We start from the raw sequence: 21039 nt of genomic DNA, 5'->3' as shown, positions 1-21039 counted from the left end.
TTGTGATGCGAACTGTACGTGTATCGCTTAAAAAAATAAAATAAAATAAATCTACAAATTCTGCTCCACATGCCTTTAAAACCCCTGCTTTCATCACGCAAAATACGTGAGAGAGAGAGAGAGAGAGAGAGAGAGAGTGAGAGAGAAGGAAAAAGAAAGAAGGATATAGTGTAGAGGAGAAAAAAAAGGACCTAAAAAATCAATAGCTATGTACATTAATCACACAGCTGCCACTGAGAATTATGGGAGCATAAGCTGAAGGATGCATTTGTGCATTTGCAGCATGAGTGCTGGTGAACGTTTAGGGAATACAAAGAGAGAGAGAGAGAGAGAGAGAGAGAGAGAGAGAGGGGTATTGGTTTTCTGATGTCTCCTTTAAGGGTGTGATAACCCTAAAGAAATGGTTAAAGGCTTGGTTTTTATTTCATAGTAGTCATCAAACTCTGTTCATTTTACATACATACACTGACAAATGTGAAAAAAAAAAACAGTGTCATTTATTTAAAGTGCATTTTTATATCGGTCTAATCATGGCTCAAACCCGGGGTTTTTTTCAGTTTGGAAAAAAGCAAACAACACTCCTCATAGTAAAAAATAAAGTAAACAATTTTGTGTAAATAGTATTTTCGCTTCACACCAGTGTTAATTTGCAGAACCCATACTGACTGCAAAAATTATTGTGGGATTGATTGATTGATTGATTGATTGATTGATTGATTTGATTGATTGATTGATTGATTGATTGATTGATTGATTGATTGATTGATTGATTGATTGATTTATTGATTGATTGATTGATTGATTGATTGATTGATTGATTGATTGATTGATTGATTGATTGATTGATTGATTGATTGACTGACTGAAACCAGGATACATAACAAAAAAAAAAACAATGCATATTTTAAAAAGACATCATAATAAACATTAAATATTCCTGTCTTTATTTATAGCACTGTAAGTTTTATCTTTAGTGAATATTATGCTAATTTAGCTTTTGTTTATGGTGAAGTTGTAAAAAAACCAAAAACGTGTTATATTGATCTACATTAAGTAACAGTACTTAAGGAAATCTTTTAATTACTGAACAAACAGCAAAACATAGATTGTCTGATTTACCAGTCATATTATTTGTAGGGCTGCCCTTGACTGAAGATTTTTTTTGGTCGGCTAGTAGTTGCTCATTTTATGCGATTAATTGACTAATCGCACATTTAATAATAAACCATAAAAATAATAAAGAGACTTTTAATGCCTACATAGCCTAATCAGTGTTCAAGCACACACATAAAGCTCGCCACAGCGCACCGGAAGAAGTAATGATTATGAATGCATCGGGGAAAAACAGCAAGGAAACTGCTTTAACATTTTAATAATTAATTGATAAACTAGCATTTTCTGTGTTTTCGACTGCAGTGATGATGCTGACTCGTCAACCTGAGAATATTTGTTTTCCAGTTGCATTGGTTCATTTACAATTAGACATTTCGCTTTCTATAGATATATTTTTCATGTATGTGAGGCAAGTTTACGTAGAGTTTAGTTTTGTTTTTTTTTTCCGTTGCGCTCAAGTTCACAGAGAGAGACTGCAGAAATCACATTGTGTTTGCTTTCATTATTTGACAAAAGCAACATTTTGTTGTTATTTTGAGTGCACACACATAAAAGAAGACTCTTCACAGATTCAAAAGATGTATTACTCTTATCTGTATGACCAAAAATGACGGAGCATTTTAAGTGCAAGTGATCGCACCAGCGCCTCCATGTTAGCTGTCATGCAGTAAGCGTGCTACTATTCCACTTTCACACTCCGCACAAACACTGGAAAGCCAGCATTTTTCTAGGTTAACGTTAAAGCGAGCGGCCATGTAAACTTGCTACTACTTACGTTTCAAATAATAAGCCATATTTGAGGTCGATGAATGTTAAGCGAGCATTTGGATGTCCTGCCTGATGTATTATAATTACCACATAGACCAGCTGTTAATGATCTGTCTGTCACAGACTGTGTGACTTCCTGTGGATTTTTTTCTCTGCGTCTAATAAAATTTTGGTCGACTAAGCCTCTTCTCGACGACTATTAGAGGGCAGCCCTAATTATTTGCGAGTTACACAAATTAAAAAATTGTACTGCGTCCAAAATCGAATACTTCCCTACTATATAGTTTGTGAAAAACAGTACACAAACTGAGCAGTATGTCTGAATACATAGTCTTGGAAAAACAGCAGGCAAAAAGTCCTCGGATGACCTACTACTTCTGGTGAGAGTCTGAAGTGTGCATACGGTGGACACTTTACTGTCCCATGAGGCCACAGGAGAGGATTTGTGAATGGCAGTGATGCTGTACTTGACAGTGACAATTATGACGCCTACTATATAGTATAGTGAAGTATGTGATTTCAGATGCAGCCTGTCTTTACGGCTTTCCTTAAGAAGCAGACTTAGCATTTAGCATGCTAATATGTGCTATTGCTCGCTAACGTTTTTTTTTTTTTTTCAGTTTATGGTTTTTGTAAACAAATAAAATTTTTACTTATTTTGTGTCACAGTTATTCTTCATTTGATGTGTTCTGGTTTCAGTTTCAAGGACTTTTAGTATGCTTATCATTGTTTTCCTGTTTTCTTTGTTTCATTTTCCCGCTCTTTGTTTGTTTCTAGCACACCTTCTTGTAGTTTAGTTCATTATCATTAACTATGTTTCCATGCACATATTTTATGCACATTTTTGGGATATCACATAAAAAACTGCTGGATGGAAACAGCAAGATGCACATAAATTCTAAAAATATGCATAAAAAACCTGTGTGCCCGTTTGAGTCAGATACTTTTTTATCCAGTAAGAAAATATGCGCATAAACTATGATGGAAACACATTTACCGAATAAATCCCTCGATGCGCATTAAAATAAATCACGTGATTTTACGCGATGGGGTGGTATGTTCTGAAATGCCTGGTTCGGTATAATGACCTTTCCAGAACTGTCTTATGATGCAAAGGGACGGACAATTTCCAGTAAATTTCCAGAAACTTTCCAATATTTCTGAAAGTTTCCAAAAATCCTGGAAAGTTTCCAGAAATTCTGGAAATTTTCCTCCCCTTTGCATCCCTATGTCTTATACAACTGTGTTCCCAAACAGCAGTATCTGTCCCCGAAAGCAAGATAACACGTTTATTGCATTTTGTCTGCTCTTTTTTTCTTAGTGATATTTAGTGCCAGTTTATCAGAAAGTGACTATTTTGTTCTCTTAGACTCACTGGATGGAAACGCTGTTTTATTCACAAATGTTTTGCGCATGAGTTAAATTTGCAACTTTGGAAGGAAACTTAGCTAATGTGTATTTAAGTACACTGTTTTTTTTTTTAAGTTACTCATTTTGAATTACTCGTTTTGAAATTAGTTTTCTTTGTTTAATCTTTGTTATTTTCTGTGGACTAAAATGTGACAGTATGAATGTAATTTTTGTCTTATTAAATAAAAAGATAATGTTTGAACCAAACCATAAATATATAATTTGAGCAAAACTTGGCATTAACAGTTTTTTTTCTTTGGTCTAAAGTATTATTATTTTTTTTTTTTATCTATGTAAAATTACAACGACAGATAAAAGTAATATCTAAGATAGAACACCAAATTAAAGGTCTGTTTGTCTTTTTTTTTTTTTTGTGATTATTAAACTGCTTTCTCCTATTAGTTATCACTTTACTGAAATAAACCATTTTTTGCTTGATTCCCTGAAAAGTGCACTTGAAAATGCATGTTATACATATAAATATGTACGAATGCGAAGGAGATAACCCTGGATTAATCCCTCTTACATCAATGTTTACTGATAAATAAGAGCAATATGGTGGCGATTAGGCAGTTTAGGATGAATATGATTACCGACAGTGCTCAGGCCACTGGGGACTAAGCGAGACTTAATCTTTAATAAGCGCTGATGGCTTCGTTACTGTCTGATGCTATGCTTCCGTTTGGCTCCGCTCCCCAGAACGGGACTTTTCCCGAGCTTATGGATAACACCACGCTCTGGACCACGGCCAGGGCATAAAATGGCAGCGCTCCAAATGGCAGATTAGTAATAAGTGTGGTGTGAGCTAATTACGGGCGGAACAACCAATTAATTTCAGTTTATAAACGCCTGTAGATTTGGCCTCGTTTTTACCCCAGGTGCCCTGGAATGGGGTTTATCTCGCCCCATTGCTGGAGGAGGTTGGTGGCAGGTGTTGTGAGCCATGGTTGAGATCTTCCATATGTTCAGATGCAGAGGTGCTTTTGGAGATCTGAGTGGTGCTTCGCGTCTCATCTTTGGATCCAGGGTCTGCGGAAAGAAAAAGAAAGCGCTCAAAACAACAGCGTTCTTGGACAAAAGATTTGTTTGTGCTGAATCTTGCTGTCGAATCTTGTAGATATTATCAGAGTTCAAGTTTACGGCTTAGGCCTATTTTTGATATGTGAGGATCAAGGCCATTTCATTACTAATGAATGGAAACATTTTCACTTCCTTCCTCTTAAATCATGAGCTTTCTACCAAGAGTGTGTGAATGCATTGTGCCAAAAAGAGAAACTATATGCATAAACATTAACTAGTGATTTGATAAGCATGATATAATGTGCTAATTTTAGTTCACTTTTCAAATGAATGTTAATTTACAATGCTTATTTCTTAAAGGAGCTAGTGGCTGAAATAGGTACTGTAATCCAAATTCAAAATATTGGAGTTGTTTGCCCCGCCCCCTGGCTCACACGGGTTGCCAGATTCGAGGGCATGCAATGGAAATGAGTGCAATTGACAATGGAAGGCGACAAGTTGATGAGCTGATTCATCCATGTTTTAGGATGCCGAGATATTTTAGGTTGGGCAGAGTCTGCTATTTCTAACCCAGTTTGTTTGCTGGCTTCCATAGCTGTAATACACTGTGTTTTCCACCAAATGGCAATCCAGAGTGTCTAAATACTATTGGGTAAAATGGTAGTGGGTGGAGTCACACAGTCCAAAACAAAAACAGACGTTCAGACACAGAATGCACATTTCAAAGTAGAATAACTGGCTGTCGCATTGTTTTTTTTGTTTTTTTTCGGATAAACAAGTACTGCAAACACAAGTAATTTGGTAAAGTCAATTTTTTAATTTAAGAAATTCAAAGTTTAAGAAAGCAGAATTAGCAGATTTTTATTTTAATTGTTCTTAAATTGATATATTTGAGTAAACTAATTCATACATTTCACTTAAAATTATCATGTAAACTCAACAAACATTTTTATTAATGGAACCTTAGCTAGCTATAACTAGCTAATACAGAAAATGCTAACTTGCTAATTTGTTAACATGTTAACAATAGCATGGTACAGCACTTGCTGAATGAGTACAGCAATATAAAACAATTAACATACTTGCTCTCAAACCAAGTCATATGCGTCTCTTGTCACCATGATGGAAACTCTCCAAAAACCCACATTAACAGAAACTCTTCTAAATTAGCATAACAAAATATTAATCACTACTAAATCTCCAACTTAATATCTTGCACAAAAAAACATTATATAACACTTAATTTCAGCATTTACTCTCCCTTTCGAGTGTCATGGGCAAAGCATGGTGGGAGATAGAAATCCCAGTCCAGTTTAAACTTAAGTTTGTCTAAATTAAAAGAAATTAGTTCAAAAACAATGAAACAATGAAAACAAGTCAGTTTACTTAAATTATATCAGTTCTGTGAACTCAAAAGTAAAGGAAAGTGCTAAATACTCGGAGGTAATTTGACTGAAATAATTTGTTAAATTTAAGTTTGTCCTACTCAAAACATTAAAACAATGACATACAGGACCTTTTAAATGTACACTGCTGGCATACATTTCGTACAAGCCATACTGGCTACTGAAACAGTCTAAGTATGATTATCAAGACCTTTGCTGGGAATGAAATGTAGAGAGTGGACCTTTGAAAAACTCTTATTTAGGTCATTAATAAAGAATCATATGTTAGTATGGGGAACAATTCTCACTTTTAACTAGTTGCTTATTAGCTTGCATATTACAAACTATTAAAGGGGACATCGGATGCAAAATTCACTTTTACAAGGTGTTTGGACATAAATGTGTGTTGGCAGTGTGTCTACACAACCACCCCATAATGATAAAAACCCACCCAGTGCTTTTTTTGCCACAAATCATAAGCATTTTGTCAGATCAAGCCATTCTCAGATTCTTGGCAAAGTGGCGTAAATGTGCACAGGCCCCTCCCACGACTCTTGACGGACACTGCCGTTTTAGCATAGACCTTCCATTGTTTCGACGCCGCACAGGTGTAGACAAGAATGTCTCCAAAGCAGCTGAGGTGTTTTGTTATTGTATATAAGAATGAACATAGCAGTCGTCCTTTACTCTCAACATCTGATCTGCTGAAGACGCAGTGGGTTAATTTTGTTTCTGAAGGGAATGCGCCCCTGGATCTACCTATATTGCGTGAGTAACGTTATAGGTTTTTTTATGAATCTTTGCAAATCGACTTTCCTAATAATGTGCTAGTTAGCAAGATCCACAATGAATGCGGCTAAAGTTAAAGGCAGCTCACACCGCTCAGATAAATGCCAGGAGGTTGTTTTCACCCGACTGAACATTTTTAATCGGCCTTTGTTGGGTTGGGGAATGTCTGAGCAGTGTGGTATGATTTTCCAACAAACTCTGACATAATCTGACCTGGCTACAAACCATTACCATGACGATGAGCAAAGACTGATGTTTGATCGCGCCGGCGCCTCGCGCACGCACAACAAATCACTGCAAACGTGACATCGCAGCTTGTTCATTACCAAAATAATACAGTCGAACAAACATAGATTTGTCATTTCTATTTAAAACCTTCTCACTGTAAATCATAACTGCACGTTTATAATGAACAATGCGTTGTGATTGTCTTATTACAAACTGTGTACATTTTATGTAAAGATAACATGGTTATACTACAATAAGGTTTATAAAGCTGTTAGTTAATGACTAACAAGTAATTTTCAAATGCATTTTAATTGTTTTTGAGCATTTATAACTGTATTAATAAGAATGGTGAGTTCAATGCAATACCTGCCAAATAGTGTTTACACGGAAGATAGGGGTGGGGTGAACAGTAGTTCATTATCATTTAAAGAGACATGCACCAAAATGGCTTGCTGTGATCAGAACTGTTTTTGACAAGGTAAAAAGGGTGTTTTTTACACAACCATTCAGAAATTTTAATCAAAGTATGTTATAGACTTTTTATGAAGACCCTAACCTGTGGAAAACTGGCATCCGATGTCCCCTTTAATAAGCATTAAATTAAGAGTTTATTGAGGCATAAGTCATAGTTAATAGTGAATATAGTGTTCCCCATACCAAAGTGTTAGCGAATCATATTTAAAGTGAATCATTGTCAGTGCAAATGTTCACAGCCCTTCTCCGCATGTATTATATTGTAACACAATGCCGTTGAGTTCTCTCCCTCTATACACTGAAGTCCCTGTATAGATGACCCTGCCCGACTGCTGTCTGGGTGTCTCAGCCATAACTCTCAGCTGTCTTGTTTGACCTTCCATCCTCTTTCTTGTTTACCATGTTAACCATCAGTCTTGAGCCGTTTAGTTCCTGCAGACCCCTCTTAACAAACCAATCACAGTTATTTTGTTAAACCTATTGGATACGTTAAATCATAGGCTGTTCAGAATAGAATACCATCTTATAGCATTCTGTGCACTTTGTAATATACCTCTGAATACTGCCGAATATAAAATAAATAACATAACCAGAGTGACTGTGAAATAACACATTTCTTTGGCCATGTTACATCACAAAAGAAGATATGGGTGAACTATTTCTTTGAGGATCTGTTCAATCTGATTTGACCATTAGACGTGACTTCTGTTGATTTACTATAATGTAATCAAGTCATGCTACATAATTTTTTTGAATAAAACTTTTAATTAAAATGCAATACCTTGATGCATAGTGGCACATTTTTATTAGTGCAAACTGTCAGCTTGTAAAAGAAGTCTGCGTTTTCAGACAAAGTGACACGCATCTTCAATACTGATCTGCAAAATGTCACGAGTGATTTTTTCCCCTCAGTTAGTGGTGGATATCATGAGCTTGCAGGATGACCTTTGACTCTTGATGACGTACACTGCAATCTTAATGTAGCACGGGTCAGCCAATCACAACGGCTTCTGCAAGCAGCATTTGCTTATCACATGAATTCAGCTGTGCTTTTGTGGCTTTTATGTAAGAAAAAGAGCGAAGTCAGTTACTCTGTTTCATTTTATCAAATGTATAACATACTGCATCACTCTCTTACTTGTTCCTAGCAGCTGCTGTTTGGAATTTGATACGTGCCTGTTGTATTTAAAATGATCAATTATGGTATTCCGAATACATGAGGGTGAAGGGGATTTCTATTGCTGGTTGTGCTGAAATGAAAAAACAGAGAGAGAGAGAGAGAGAAAGAGAGAGAGAAATTTGGAATCGATTTTCCCGTTACTTTCTGCTGTACTTGTGTTGCCATGGCAACATGGTCAGGTTTCTCCATCCTCCCAGGGCAAATGTAATTGTTGTCTGTTTCTCAAAGCTAGAGTCAACATTCAGCATCTCACACTCTCGTGGCTGCTCAACACATCAAAATCACACATATTCTCTTAAGTACAATTTAAATGGTGTATCCACATTTAATGGGAGTGTTTTTTTAATCATTAATAATAATACAAATAATAATAATAATAATATTGTTTTACTAACATCTCTGGAATGATGCTTCCAAATGTTGAATTTTGTCCACAGGTCTTATAATAAAAATCACAGTTTGCTTTTAATTTATTTTAAGGTATTGACTGATTTTAGATCCTTAGTTTTGATATACACACATATAAATGTATTGATAAAAATAATTAATCTCAAAGTATCCTTTGTAAGCCTTGAAAAAGCACACACATACACTTGTTTCTGTTATAAATGTAATTGTTATACTGTCAAAGAAATGATTTCTTCATTACGTTACGCCATTATGCTGTAGCACAGTTATAACAGCATCTTTGTTTCCCTCCATTTAGAGTGGTGGGAGAATGTGCAGTGAATTTATGAATTTAATTTTTAGCCATATTGACTTTACCTAAAACTTGGAGGCAGCAATTAAATGTTCCAGTTGAAGAGAGATCGCAGTGTACCAGAAATGTAAGCCAAAAATAAGACAGCTTGTCCTGATATACAAAGTCTTGATCAGAAAGTCTTTATAAATGGGACTAGCCTGTTTTCCTTCAGGTGGAATTAGCAGGTTGACTGGTTTGGGAGCAGGGCTTGACATTATCTTTTTTGCTCACCAGTTACTAGCCACTCAGCATTTTCACTGGCCACAATTTTGACATTGATACCATAGGGGAAAAACTGCCATAAAGATATTTTTTTTTAATATTATCTCATGATTTGGCAGCAGGTATATTAGGCTACTGTCACTTTAAGACCTGACGCACGGATCCATTATACTGTTACACATTTGTTTTCTTTCTCAACTGTTTACGTTCACAAAACATAACTGACTGTGTTTAATTCTCACTAAGACCAGCATTTTGACATTATTTTGTGTTTTTGACTGTTTTAAGGTGGTAATATTTCAACTACACTGTTTGGAAGTTAGTCAGGCCGATACCAACAACAAACGTCTAACCAGTCAGCATTAGGGTGCGTATTACTGTCGAGGAGAGAACGAGCAAGAGGGAGATTTGAAAATAAGAAAAAAAGGTAACACTTTATTTTAAGGATCAGAAATTAGACACTAATTAATGACTAATAACTGCATTTGTAAGTGACTAGTTATGTACTTGTATGCCATTACAAGCTATTTATAAGGCCTTTATTGGCTGTCGTCTTATTTTTGTCTTATAGCCCCTTTATACTTGTTTCTGTCCTAACAATGTACTAATTAGCTAAAATTAAAACAAACTAATAGGTTGTATTGTGTCAATTACACACTTTATAAGTTTCCAATACACTGTGTGAATATGTAGCTTATAAGTATGAAATAAATATAGAATGGGCATTTTAACACAGACATTTAAATTTGCAGAGAAACACTGTCTTTCTAACAGCAAATGTTTACTTTAGAATAGGGAACATAATCTGAAGTAATATTGCATTTATTAGTGATAAATGTGCCTGTTACCTATTAATAAAGGGAATATTTCAGTTATATTTATATACTAACAAATTATTTATAACTGAAATATTCCCTTTATTAATAGGTAACAGGCACATTTATCACTAATAAATGCAATATTACTTCAGATTATGTTCCCTATTCTAAAGTAAACATTTGCTGTTTTCCAAAAAGAAAAGAGACATGTAATATTGCAGTGAACAACTCAGTGTTTATTGTTTTTATGGTTCAAGAGAACAAATTACAGATGAGACACATCTTGAATAATCACAATGAATTGCCAAACAGTTTATTGACAAATTTGTTTTTAACACAAAAGATGATGATGGTCACAGAATAAACTGAACATCTACATCTTTTCACACAGGATACTTCCTTCTGATGTCATGCAAAATCATTCCCAGGGGGCCATTTTTATGTATGTCACCACGCCAGTACGTCCACTCAATTACTTTTAAGTGGTCTTTGAGCCTGCTTTCTGTGCGGTTCCCCCTAAATCTCCACACTGTTGCCTTGCAAACTCCCCACAATCTCTCAATGTTCTGTGTGTGAGCACCTGTCTGAGGATCAACAAAAACCTCCTTATGGTTCACAGTTAGATGGTTATATCCAGCATCTCTGAGACAGTTATAGGCTCTCCACCCATCTGACACAACAGTGCTTCCTTGTCTCACATGCTTCTGGAGAATTGGCATGAGGTGTTGAGCTGAACGCTGATTGACAACTTTCAGAATGGGTCTTCTGAACTCCTCTTTGACCCCAAGCATTCCAAACACCCATGATGCCCTGTTGCTCTGTCTTCCTCGGTTGTACTAAAAATGACAGAATTTAAGAATTTATTGTATCAATTATCTTTACCATAAAGTGTGAACAGATGTAACTGAATATATATTACCTTTCTTTTGTGGCCAAATTTGCTCTCATCAATAAAAACAATTTCGTGTCTTTTTCCAATTTTCAGGTCACCTCTTCTCTTCATTCTTTTAATTGCAGATTTGCAGACTCCACGCAGACGATAACTAAGTTTAGTCAGTGTAGAAGAGCTTCCAGTGATGCCTTCCTGTAGCATGTCCACTTGCCGCAACCTGAGTCCTTGTGAAAATCTACAGTTTAAAAGCAAACACATAGAATACACAGAAAAAAACACACACAAAAAAACCATCAGGATCATAACACATATCTTAATACTCAGTTCACTGTCAATGTTATATTATTAACATTGCTGACAAGTACTGTATAAGTTCTGATATTATATGCTTGAATAATATACTACAAAATATTTTCCTCTTAACACAAATAATTCTTACATAATAACAAATAGTTATTATAACAATATTAAAACAACCCTCATTATGTAACAAACACACAATGATATATTCTTACCTGTAAATAAAATGCATCCATGTCTGGAGGCTTAGATGAGACCTGGAAAATATTGAGCCACTTCGGATGCTCTTGGTGTATGATTTACTGTGGCATTTATCTCGACACACCCTAGCAGAGGATAAAAGAATTAAAATAAGTATACAAGCTTCAGAAAACCAAAAATATATATATATATAAAAAAAAATGTAATTCATTCAAAGCAAATGCATAGTTTAAAGACAGATGATATTAATAAAAACACTCCTGTTTTTAAATAATAATTATTTTTATAATTATATAAATAGTTTTATATAATTAAAAATATAATTCTTTTTTATAATAAAATTTTATTATTTATTATTTTAAATGTATTTTAAATGTGTTTTGTTCAGGACGAATGGAATAACTTTTAGTACTTTTTATGTCATTAAACCCATTTTTACAGATTAAAATAAAATTATTAATAATAAAAAAGTTAAATACAAAGATTACAGTTATTTTATCAATACAATTGTATTACTTTTCCAGTTTTTAATTGAAAAAAAAAATGCTATAATGTATTTTAGATAGATAAACATCTCAAATGAAAATTTTCACAATAGACATTTTTTTTAAAAATATTTATTTATTTTTACTTTTACTAATTTCTATGAGACTTGGAAAATATTGAGCCACTTCAAATGCTCTTGCTGTATGATATCTAAATAAACATGTCTGAATCTTTGAGTTGTATTATTCTAACATCGGCATGCATCTAATAATGCAACAAATAGGGTTGCATTCTCAACATTAAACTGAACAAATACATTACTACTAAATAAAACAGACATTTCCTTTATAAATAAATATAATAAACTACATATTATATTACATACATAGAATAATACACTGAATATCATGATATGCCATTTGCTCCAATTGGCATGACATTACAATAGCCTAGATTACATTGTAAACAATAGGCCACGTTGACATAAATTGAGACAGAGGAGAGGCTCCTACACTGAATTTTACGAGAAACACAGTTGAATAATAATGAGCATGGGATAATATAAAGCTTTTCTTACCATGCAGCCTTTTCATTGTAGAAGTCCCTGAATTTCATGATGTGGTGGCATGATGGGCAATACATGTATTTCCGCAGTAATCCTTTTTGCATCAACCAACGAACAAATTTTTTGTTCGTATTCGCTGATGGTCTGAAAAATATTCTCCGCAGAAAATCATAATTTGAAGCCATGACGCTTCACGGACTTTGACACAACATCTGTAATTTAGCGCGTATTGGTAGTGTATTTGAATTTCGCGGGTGGTCTAGACCCGCGCAGTGCACTCGCTTCCTGTCCAATCAGACGCAGCAATCAATCAGTCGAGCAGGATTTCATCAAGAGCTGAAAGAGCATCAAGATCTTGAAAAAGAAACTCTCCACATACCCATCGATCGAAATGGTATGTCCTTTATGATAAACGTTGGCTTTGGTGTTGTTTGTTTTTAAGTTATTTTACATCCATGTTAGTGTTTCAGTTATATTGCTAGTCTACATATCCTTAACTAATTGCTTGCTAGCATTTAAGCTTTGCGTATTTCATTTATTTAACATCTAACGTTAACCTAATTTATTTATTTATTTAGGTATAAAACATTTAATGGTCCTGGCGTTTTAATAACCAAGCTGTTGTGTATTTGATAACAATATGTAAGCAGGGTGATTAGTACTGATGAACAGTTTTATACGTGTTACTTTAACTTGCCAACCCACTGGCTTAAAATGAGATGAGACAAAAAGTATGGTAACTTTAGTATATTTACAAATGCAGTTAAGATGTAATACAGTTAAAATAAAAATAATTTTCTCTTTTTTTTTTGTACTTTTGTTAGTAAATTGTACTTTTGTCATCTAATAGAATAAACAAATAACATATTTTTGTTTTTATTGCATTTTACAAAATATCACAACTTTTCTGGGGTTATGAGATAATAGGGTTAATAAAAATAAATTCATGTGAACTTTTATACAGCCAAAGCGCAAGTTGAAGCTACAACACAAGCAGCAGGACTCCATTCAGGAGAGCTCCAACGATGCAACACCCAAAGATCTGGAGGAAAATGAGCCTTCTTTACCAAGCTGCAGCAGCCAGGGTTCTGATACTAGTATGTTGTCATTTTGTCTATGTCACAAATAGCAATGTGTATATGTGTCTATTATTAATTGTTAGCTAATTAATATTTATTTGTGATATGTTGTTTCTAGGCATTTTTTCCATGAAAATGAAGATAGAATTTCTGGAAGAGAAAATAAAGTGGCAAGAAAAAATGATCGGAGAGCTAGAGAATGAACGTGATTTTCTCAGAGAACAGGTTCTTGGGAAAGCCAAAGGACAAGATGTCGGTCAGTATAATAATATGTTTCATGCTGTCTGTGCAGTATTTATTACATGCAAGCAATTTACACATCAGACTTTTAAACTTTTGGCATTTTCATTGATTTCACTTTTATGGTTGCTGAGTGCTATTAGCTTTGGCTAACAGCATTAGATATTTTCAACATTGGCTCATTGTGACATTACTCTGTCTATGCTTTTGCAAAACGTGTCAAATCTGACTAGGAATGATTTGAATTTTCCAAGTGAAATGAGCACTAGAAGTGCAACTGTGCATTTTATTAGCTTTTAACTCAAATGACGAGTACAATGGCTGATTGCAACATTGTAAATGGTTTGTTTTTGACTCTATAGACCTTATTCAGAGCAACACCATGACAGGTATGAAAGCAAGGCTAGAGGGATAGACTTACCAATTTTACAGTGACATCTGCTGTAAAAAGCTCCTAGATGACTTAAAAATTTCCATAGCTTTGTTGTCATTTTAACAATAATACAGCCAATTGTTATACGGTCTATAACATTCTGCTGTTCTATGATATCTAAACTCTTTTACTGCAACACATCTTCGGAAAGAGGGCACATTTTGTTACATTTTGTTCACTCACACTGCAATATTGACGTGCTTCAGTGAGCGAATAGGGATCTGAAGCCACAAAATCAACACACTCAGAATGAAGCAATGTCATCCCACCTGTGACAGGGGTATGTGCAAACCAGGTGAAGGGGTGAAAAAAATGGAAAGTGAATTGTACCTAGATACATGTTTGACACTCTTTGCAAAATTGTACACAGTCATATTTATAAAAATGTATAATCTCTAAAATTTGAAGATCTGTTTCTTTTTGAATTAGTAAAGTGTCATTCAGATAATGATTAGCTACTTTTTCTAAATAATTGTTGTTTATTGTTTAAGGCTGCAAGGCAGGATGAAAATAAGGTGCTTTTAATGTGTAAACCTGGCAGTTAACTGTTAATAACTGATGTTGTTCTAAAAAGTGATGATTTGAAAATGCTATGCTACACATTTGTTTATTTATTTTTAGCACCTTTCAATGTCAAACAAGAAGTCCACCACCATGATCACAATGATGACACTACCTCCTCATCACGAAGTTTGAGCGAATCTGATGAGCCTGTACTAATAGACAACAAACAGAAGAAAAGGAAGAAGGTGGCACACCATTCCCTTCGACATCACATTAGAGGTCAGTGGCTTTTCTACATTGTTTCTAATGCTTACATTATATCATATAAAGATATGTTGCTGTTGTTTCCCCATACACTTGGATTTGCTTTCAACAATGTTGTTTTAAGTTCATTGAAAAATCAACTTAGTCTTGATCTGGTCCAGAGCTGTTAAATGGATGACCTGCCATTATTAGCAGTAAATGGTTGATTCATTGACATACATTCACTGCATTTATATTTTACTTTTTTCATGGTTTCTTTTTCAATTATTAGGTTTGCTTTTTATTTATTTTTTATACCATTGTAAGCGTGTGTTCTCTGCCTATGGAAAATGTTTATAATTTTAATGTGAAATATTTCTATTTAATTTGTTTTTTGTTAAATGAATGACAATTTTCTTGTCACTTACTCACCCTTTTGCCATCTTAAACTTGTATGACATTATTACTTCTGTGGAACAAAGAACAAATATTTTGATGGAGATGTATATCCTCCATATGGATTAAATTACTAAAGACGTATTGAACAAAATGTTTTTCTACTGCCTTTATATTCTTGTTGGAGTTTGAAAAGTTTTAGTACTCATTGACTTGTGTTGTATAGAAATAATATCATCACATCTCCATCAAAATGTCATGGTTTAGATTTTGCTGAAGAAATGAAATATACAAGTTAAACAGCATAAGAGTGAGTAAATCATTTATTATGTATTTTTGAAGTATTCTTTTGACTAAAATTATCTCTGAAATATATGATTTTAAAACAAAAATTAGAAATTATATTACATATAAAACAAGGGTGTGTTTCTGCATCCACATTTTTAATTTAATTCCAAATAAATAAAACTAGTCCTAAAGAACTGCATTATCAGTTAACATCACAATGTGTAAGAAATACAAGACTTTTTGTGTTTCTGTTTGCTGTTTTTCTTTAGATATTTTTATTTTAATTATGTTTTGAAAATATATATTTCTTTATTATTTTTGCAAAGTTAAAGGTCCAGAGGAGGTCATCAGCCGCTACAATCAAGTCCTCAAACCTTCAGGAAAGTTCGCACCATGTCAGAGGCATTCCATCGGCACAATGTTGACAGAGGCACCATTGCAGCAACAGCACCAATAGCAGAGCTTCAGATTGCAGACCCCAAGACCTACAGCACCCTGGTGTTCGATCCAGCTATGGAAACATTGCTTGCTTTTGCAAAAAGATGTGCCAGTAGTGTTAATCCTGAAATTAAAAGATCCATTGAAGATCTCAAAGCTCGAGGGCATCTATTGCCCATTTTGATGAAGTATTTGAAGTTATGTGTTGCTGCAAGATTTTGTTCAAGAAAGATCTGTTCAGTAAAAGTTAAAGTTTAGATAATTGTTTTAGATTAAAGAAAAATATAGTTGGATGTTAATCATTATTTTAGGTTTTTTTTTCTTGTTTTCTTTTTGTTATATTCTACAAATATTAATAATCTACAAGTGAAATTGGTTTGTTGGCTAGTAACTTTTTGAGCAGTGCTGAAAAGGACCTGAAAGGGCCCTTTAACTTAAAATTTCTATTTAAGATTTATACAATTAAAACAGTGTATTTTTTTTATTATTCATTCATATTTTTTTAGTGTGTTGATTGTGATTATTCAAGATGTGTCTCATCTGTAATTTGTTCTCTTGAACCATAAAAACAATAAACACTGAGTTGTTCACTGCAATATTACATGTCTCTTTTCTTTTGGAAAACAGCAAATGTTTACTTTAGAATAGGGAACATAATCTGAAGTAATATTGCATTTATTAGTGATAAATGTGCCTGTTACCTATTAATAAAGGGAATATTTCAGTTATAAATAATTTGTTAGTATATAACAATTGCTAGAAAGACAGTGTTTCTCTGCAAATTTAAATGTCTGTGTTGAAATGCCCATTCTATATTTATTTCATACTTATAAGCTACATATTCACACAGTGTATTGGAAACTTATAAAGTGTGTAATTGACACAATACAACCTATTAGTTTGTTTTAATTTTAGCTAATTAGTACATTGTTAGGACAGAAACAAGTATAAAGGGGCTATAAGACAAAAATAAGACGACAGCCAATAAAGGCCTTATAAATAGCTTGTAATGGCATACAAGTACATAACTAGTCACTTACAAATGCAGTTATTAGTCATTAATTAGTGTCTAATTTCTGATCCTTAAAATAAAGTGTTACCGAAAAAAAACCTCCAGAATAGGAGATGGGACACAATACAAAAGAGCTCAAAAGAATATCACTGGAATGAAGGTTTATGATTGGGCAAGCGCTTTAGGACCTGGTTATATTAGAAAAGCTTTCCAACGCTGGAGAGAGATAAGAGGGAAGGCCTGAAAACCGATGTGGATGCTGCTTTGATCCCGCTGCTCATGTGAGTAAAGGTAGAGTTGAGAAAGACGAAGCTTGAGTTAACGGATTGGTGCAGTCAGTCTTAAAGGGACAGCATCCAAATTTACCTGCTGTCATTATTTATACTTATCAAACAACAAAAAAGAGAGAAAATCTCTCACTGCTTGCTTTTGTAACTTTAATAAGAATAAATGTATATTTAATTTACACAGTCAAGACTTCGCATTGTTTTTTTTTTATACCTTTGATTACTTTATACATTTTCTAGTGCTTGAAGTTTTTTCATTAAGACATTTCATTCAGTTTGTTTTCTTTGCTCTTTGTTTATCACAGTTTATTTGTCTTCAGTAAGCTTGAGAATTGTTTAGGCTAGTATTATTTTTTTTAATTATATTGAAATTGATGATAATTATGAAATTTCAATGATATAATAAGATTTTTATGAAATCAAAATTTTGCATAAGCAAAAATAACTATATTGTGATATATATCATTATCGTGATATAAAATGTGTAATATTTTGGTCATATTGCCCCGCCCTATCTGGAGCTGCTGTTCTGTTTGCGACTAACAATGAACACTTTGTATTTACTCTTGTGTACTGCATATTCATTTTTTGTGCTTCCTTGTCATTGTTTATCAACTGGGCTTTATCCACTCGCATTGCCATTGTAAAAGTGTCCAGATAGTGAGAGTTGAGCAGGTAAACTACTGCACACTCATGACCACTAGAGAATGAGGTGTTTAGCATCATTGATAGTGCATTCGCCGGGGTTCAAGACCGACTCAGAGCAGGTGGTTAGGGTTAGAGTGTGAGTTTTGGAGGCGGAGCAGTGAAGAGAGGGGTGGGTTTGTTTGGGTTGAATTTAACTATCAACAGTGTCCAACAGCGTAGTTCAAATTCTACTTACAGTAACTTTAAGTGCAATAATCAGCAAAAAAGATTTCAGTTTAGTGCTGAGAGGTGGCTTTATGTGTGCACACTTTGAGTGTGAGCTCGAAATCTGAGGAATGAGTAAAATCATGTGCAATACGCCCAATCCCACGCCGAAATTCACCAACAATATTCATCCGGAGCAGATGAAACGAAGCGGGTTTGTGTGTCAACTCGCTGTCAGAGAGAGGAGAGAGAGAAAGCGCAGCTGGTGTCGTGTATCTATTAAGCAGAAAATGAGTATTGGAAGGGTTTCAGATATTTCAGTATCGATATGTATTGATATTTTTGACAGCACTACTTTTTATTTTATTATTTCAGATGCCTTTTTAAAAGACTACAATTGAAAAATGTATATATTATATATAAAATTCAACCTGCCAAAGTCACTGTGTTACTCGCCACTGCTGAAATACACCTGTATTTGACGGGTTGATGTCAAGACCTGTTTGGGAGTGAAGTAGCTCAGCAGAAATCCCAGCATCTGAATCAAACAGGCCTCTGGCTGACATCTGTGTCTCATATGGATTTGTCCCATGGCGACGCTGCTTCTGCACCCTCCTTTACTAAATCACTGCTAATTAATACTTATTCCTCAGGGACAAAAAAGCATCCACATGGGAATTACAGAAGGCTGTTGATTCTGTAAAACTTGTTTTTGGCTAAAGAATTCCCAGAAGAATATTGCTCTGGCAAGGCTGGTTACGTTTGGTTGTTTTGCCTTTTTTTTTTTTTTTTCTTTACTATAATTAATTTGGGAAATATAACCGCAGGAATGTCTGGGGTAATTAAAAGTGATGTATTTAACTAGACTGTTAGTATGTCCCTGTCCTCACCCTTCACTTAGAAAATCATATTCTGAGGTACAGTAATGGTGTCAGACAGTAACACCAGATGATTTTATTTGCATGTTACTCAAAGGTACTTCAAAGAATACCATGATTTTACCATACTGCTACACTAATAAAAAAACATGGACATTTTACATTTTGTTCCTGAATTTACTTTTTGCATTTTGCATTTTGTGCAATCTTTGATGGTTATAGTCTATAAAGTTATAAATATGGATATTTTTCTTACAAAAACGCATCCCTTCACTTCAGAAGGCCTTTATTAACCCTCTGGAGTCATATGGATTACTTTTAAAATGACTTTGGATTACTTCAAAATATTGGTTACTATTCAGTTTTCATTCTTTGGGTGAACTATACCTTTTAATGGGAAAATCAGATAAAACCAGTTCTGTCATTTAACATGCATTAGCATGATTACAAATTAAAGGTGCAATATGTAAATTTTAGCACCATCTAGAGGTGAGGTTGCAAATTGCAATATAGAGAAGCTACGGTGGCCAACACAGGACAAAGATGTCGTTGTCTGAGACAGCAGAGAGTAGCCAGTCAAGCAAACACGCTCTGTAGAGTGTTTGTCCATTTAGGGATACTGTAGAAACATGCCGCCGCAAAATGGAGACTTCGATGTAAGGGGACCTGCGGTCTATGAGATAAAAATGGCTCATTCTGAGGTAAAAAAACAAAAACAAAACGGTTCATTATTTAAGGTGTTTATACTCCACTGAAAATATATGTATATTATATTGCATTTCTTTCTCTAAAACGTGCACATTGCACCTTTAATTTAGAACCCAGATGTAAAATTTGACTTTATTACTTAATTGTTATGTAAATCCTTTATATTTGTACACATTTGCACCTTGATGATCATGTATGATAGTGAATCATCACCCCGTGGCTAACTTCTAATTGGTTAAACTGATGTTGTTACTCACTGTGTCACACCCCCTGTTCTCCTCTATATATGTTATAGATAACCATTTAGCATGACCTCTTATTTTAGAAATTTGAAGTTTGTTACCCTTCAGTGTTTTAACAGTACGTACAGTAAATGACCGTCCACGTGTAGTCATGCCTCAGTGCTCTCTTCATAGCTCTGGCTGATCGCTATTAGGGCTAATTCCTGATAATTGCTGGGTTATTAGGTCAAATCCATTCCACACGAGTCTGCCTGCGCTGTAATGTCACTTTCATGCCTTTTCCATATGTCTGTTTTCACATTTATGGAGTTGGCTCCTGTATCAGCCTGTAAGATTGATTTGAAATACAAATATTTAATGGCTGAAACAGATCCATGTATGGACAGTGCTGCCTAGAAACGGATTACATCTAATCAGGATTACGTAATCAGATTACAAAAATGAAGTACTTGTAAACAGATTATATTGTTTTAAAATGTTCATTATCAAATTACAGATACTTTTTGATTGCATTATTACATATTATTCACACAATAGCAGTGCATTGTTGATCATTTAGTGATTATCCCCAATTAATCTTTTACATGTTTCTATAAAAGCATAAGGCATTTATAAGTTATATACATAAGAAAAGTTATGTACGTTTTTTGTTTTTGTTTTACTACTGTATGTCTTTAAACACATTCAAAATAATTATCATTTCACATTTACATGTAATGTAGGGATTCCACAACTTTTTTAATCAGCAGAACCTCTTTGAATTGATATATTTACTGCAAGTAGCCCCTGAGATTTTAAGTTAATAATTAAATCAATAATTTAACAGCACATTTGCATGTCCGCAG

The 21039-nt window shown here is 34.2% G+C and overlaps 2 protein-coding genes across 5 annotated transcripts in view; one reads left to right on the top strand and one right to left on the bottom strand.

Annotated features, from left to right (window-relative positions):
• dscamb (Down syndrome cell adhesion molecule b) overlaps positions 1 to 21039 on the top strand; it is a 278527-nt gene that overhangs the window by 49550 nt on the left and 207938 nt on the right. The gene's annotated exons all lie outside the window — the stretch shown is intronic.
• On the bottom strand, positions 10258 to 11703 carry LOC137004311 (uncharacterized). The gene is made up of 3 exons (XM_067364530.1): positions 11558 to 11703; positions 11070 to 11277; positions 10258 to 10986 (listed from the first exon to the last, which is right to left on the bottom strand). The coding sequence occupies exons 1-3, from the start codon at positions 11572 to 11574 to the stop codon at positions 10534 to 10536; spliced, it is 678 nt and encodes a 225-aa protein (XP_067220631.1). The 5' UTR covers positions 11575 to 11703; the 3' UTR covers positions 10258 to 10533.

Source organism: Chanodichthys erythropterus, chromosome 17, assembly GCF_024489055.1.
Source record: "Chanodichthys erythropterus isolate Z2021 chromosome 17, ASM2448905v1, whole genome shotgun sequence".
Lineage (NCBI taxonomy): Eukaryota > Metazoa > Chordata > Actinopteri > Cypriniformes > Xenocyprididae > Chanodichthys > Chanodichthys erythropterus.
The sequence above is the reverse complement of the archived record's forward strand: the minus strand, read 5'-3'. Positions and strand labels throughout refer to the sequence as shown.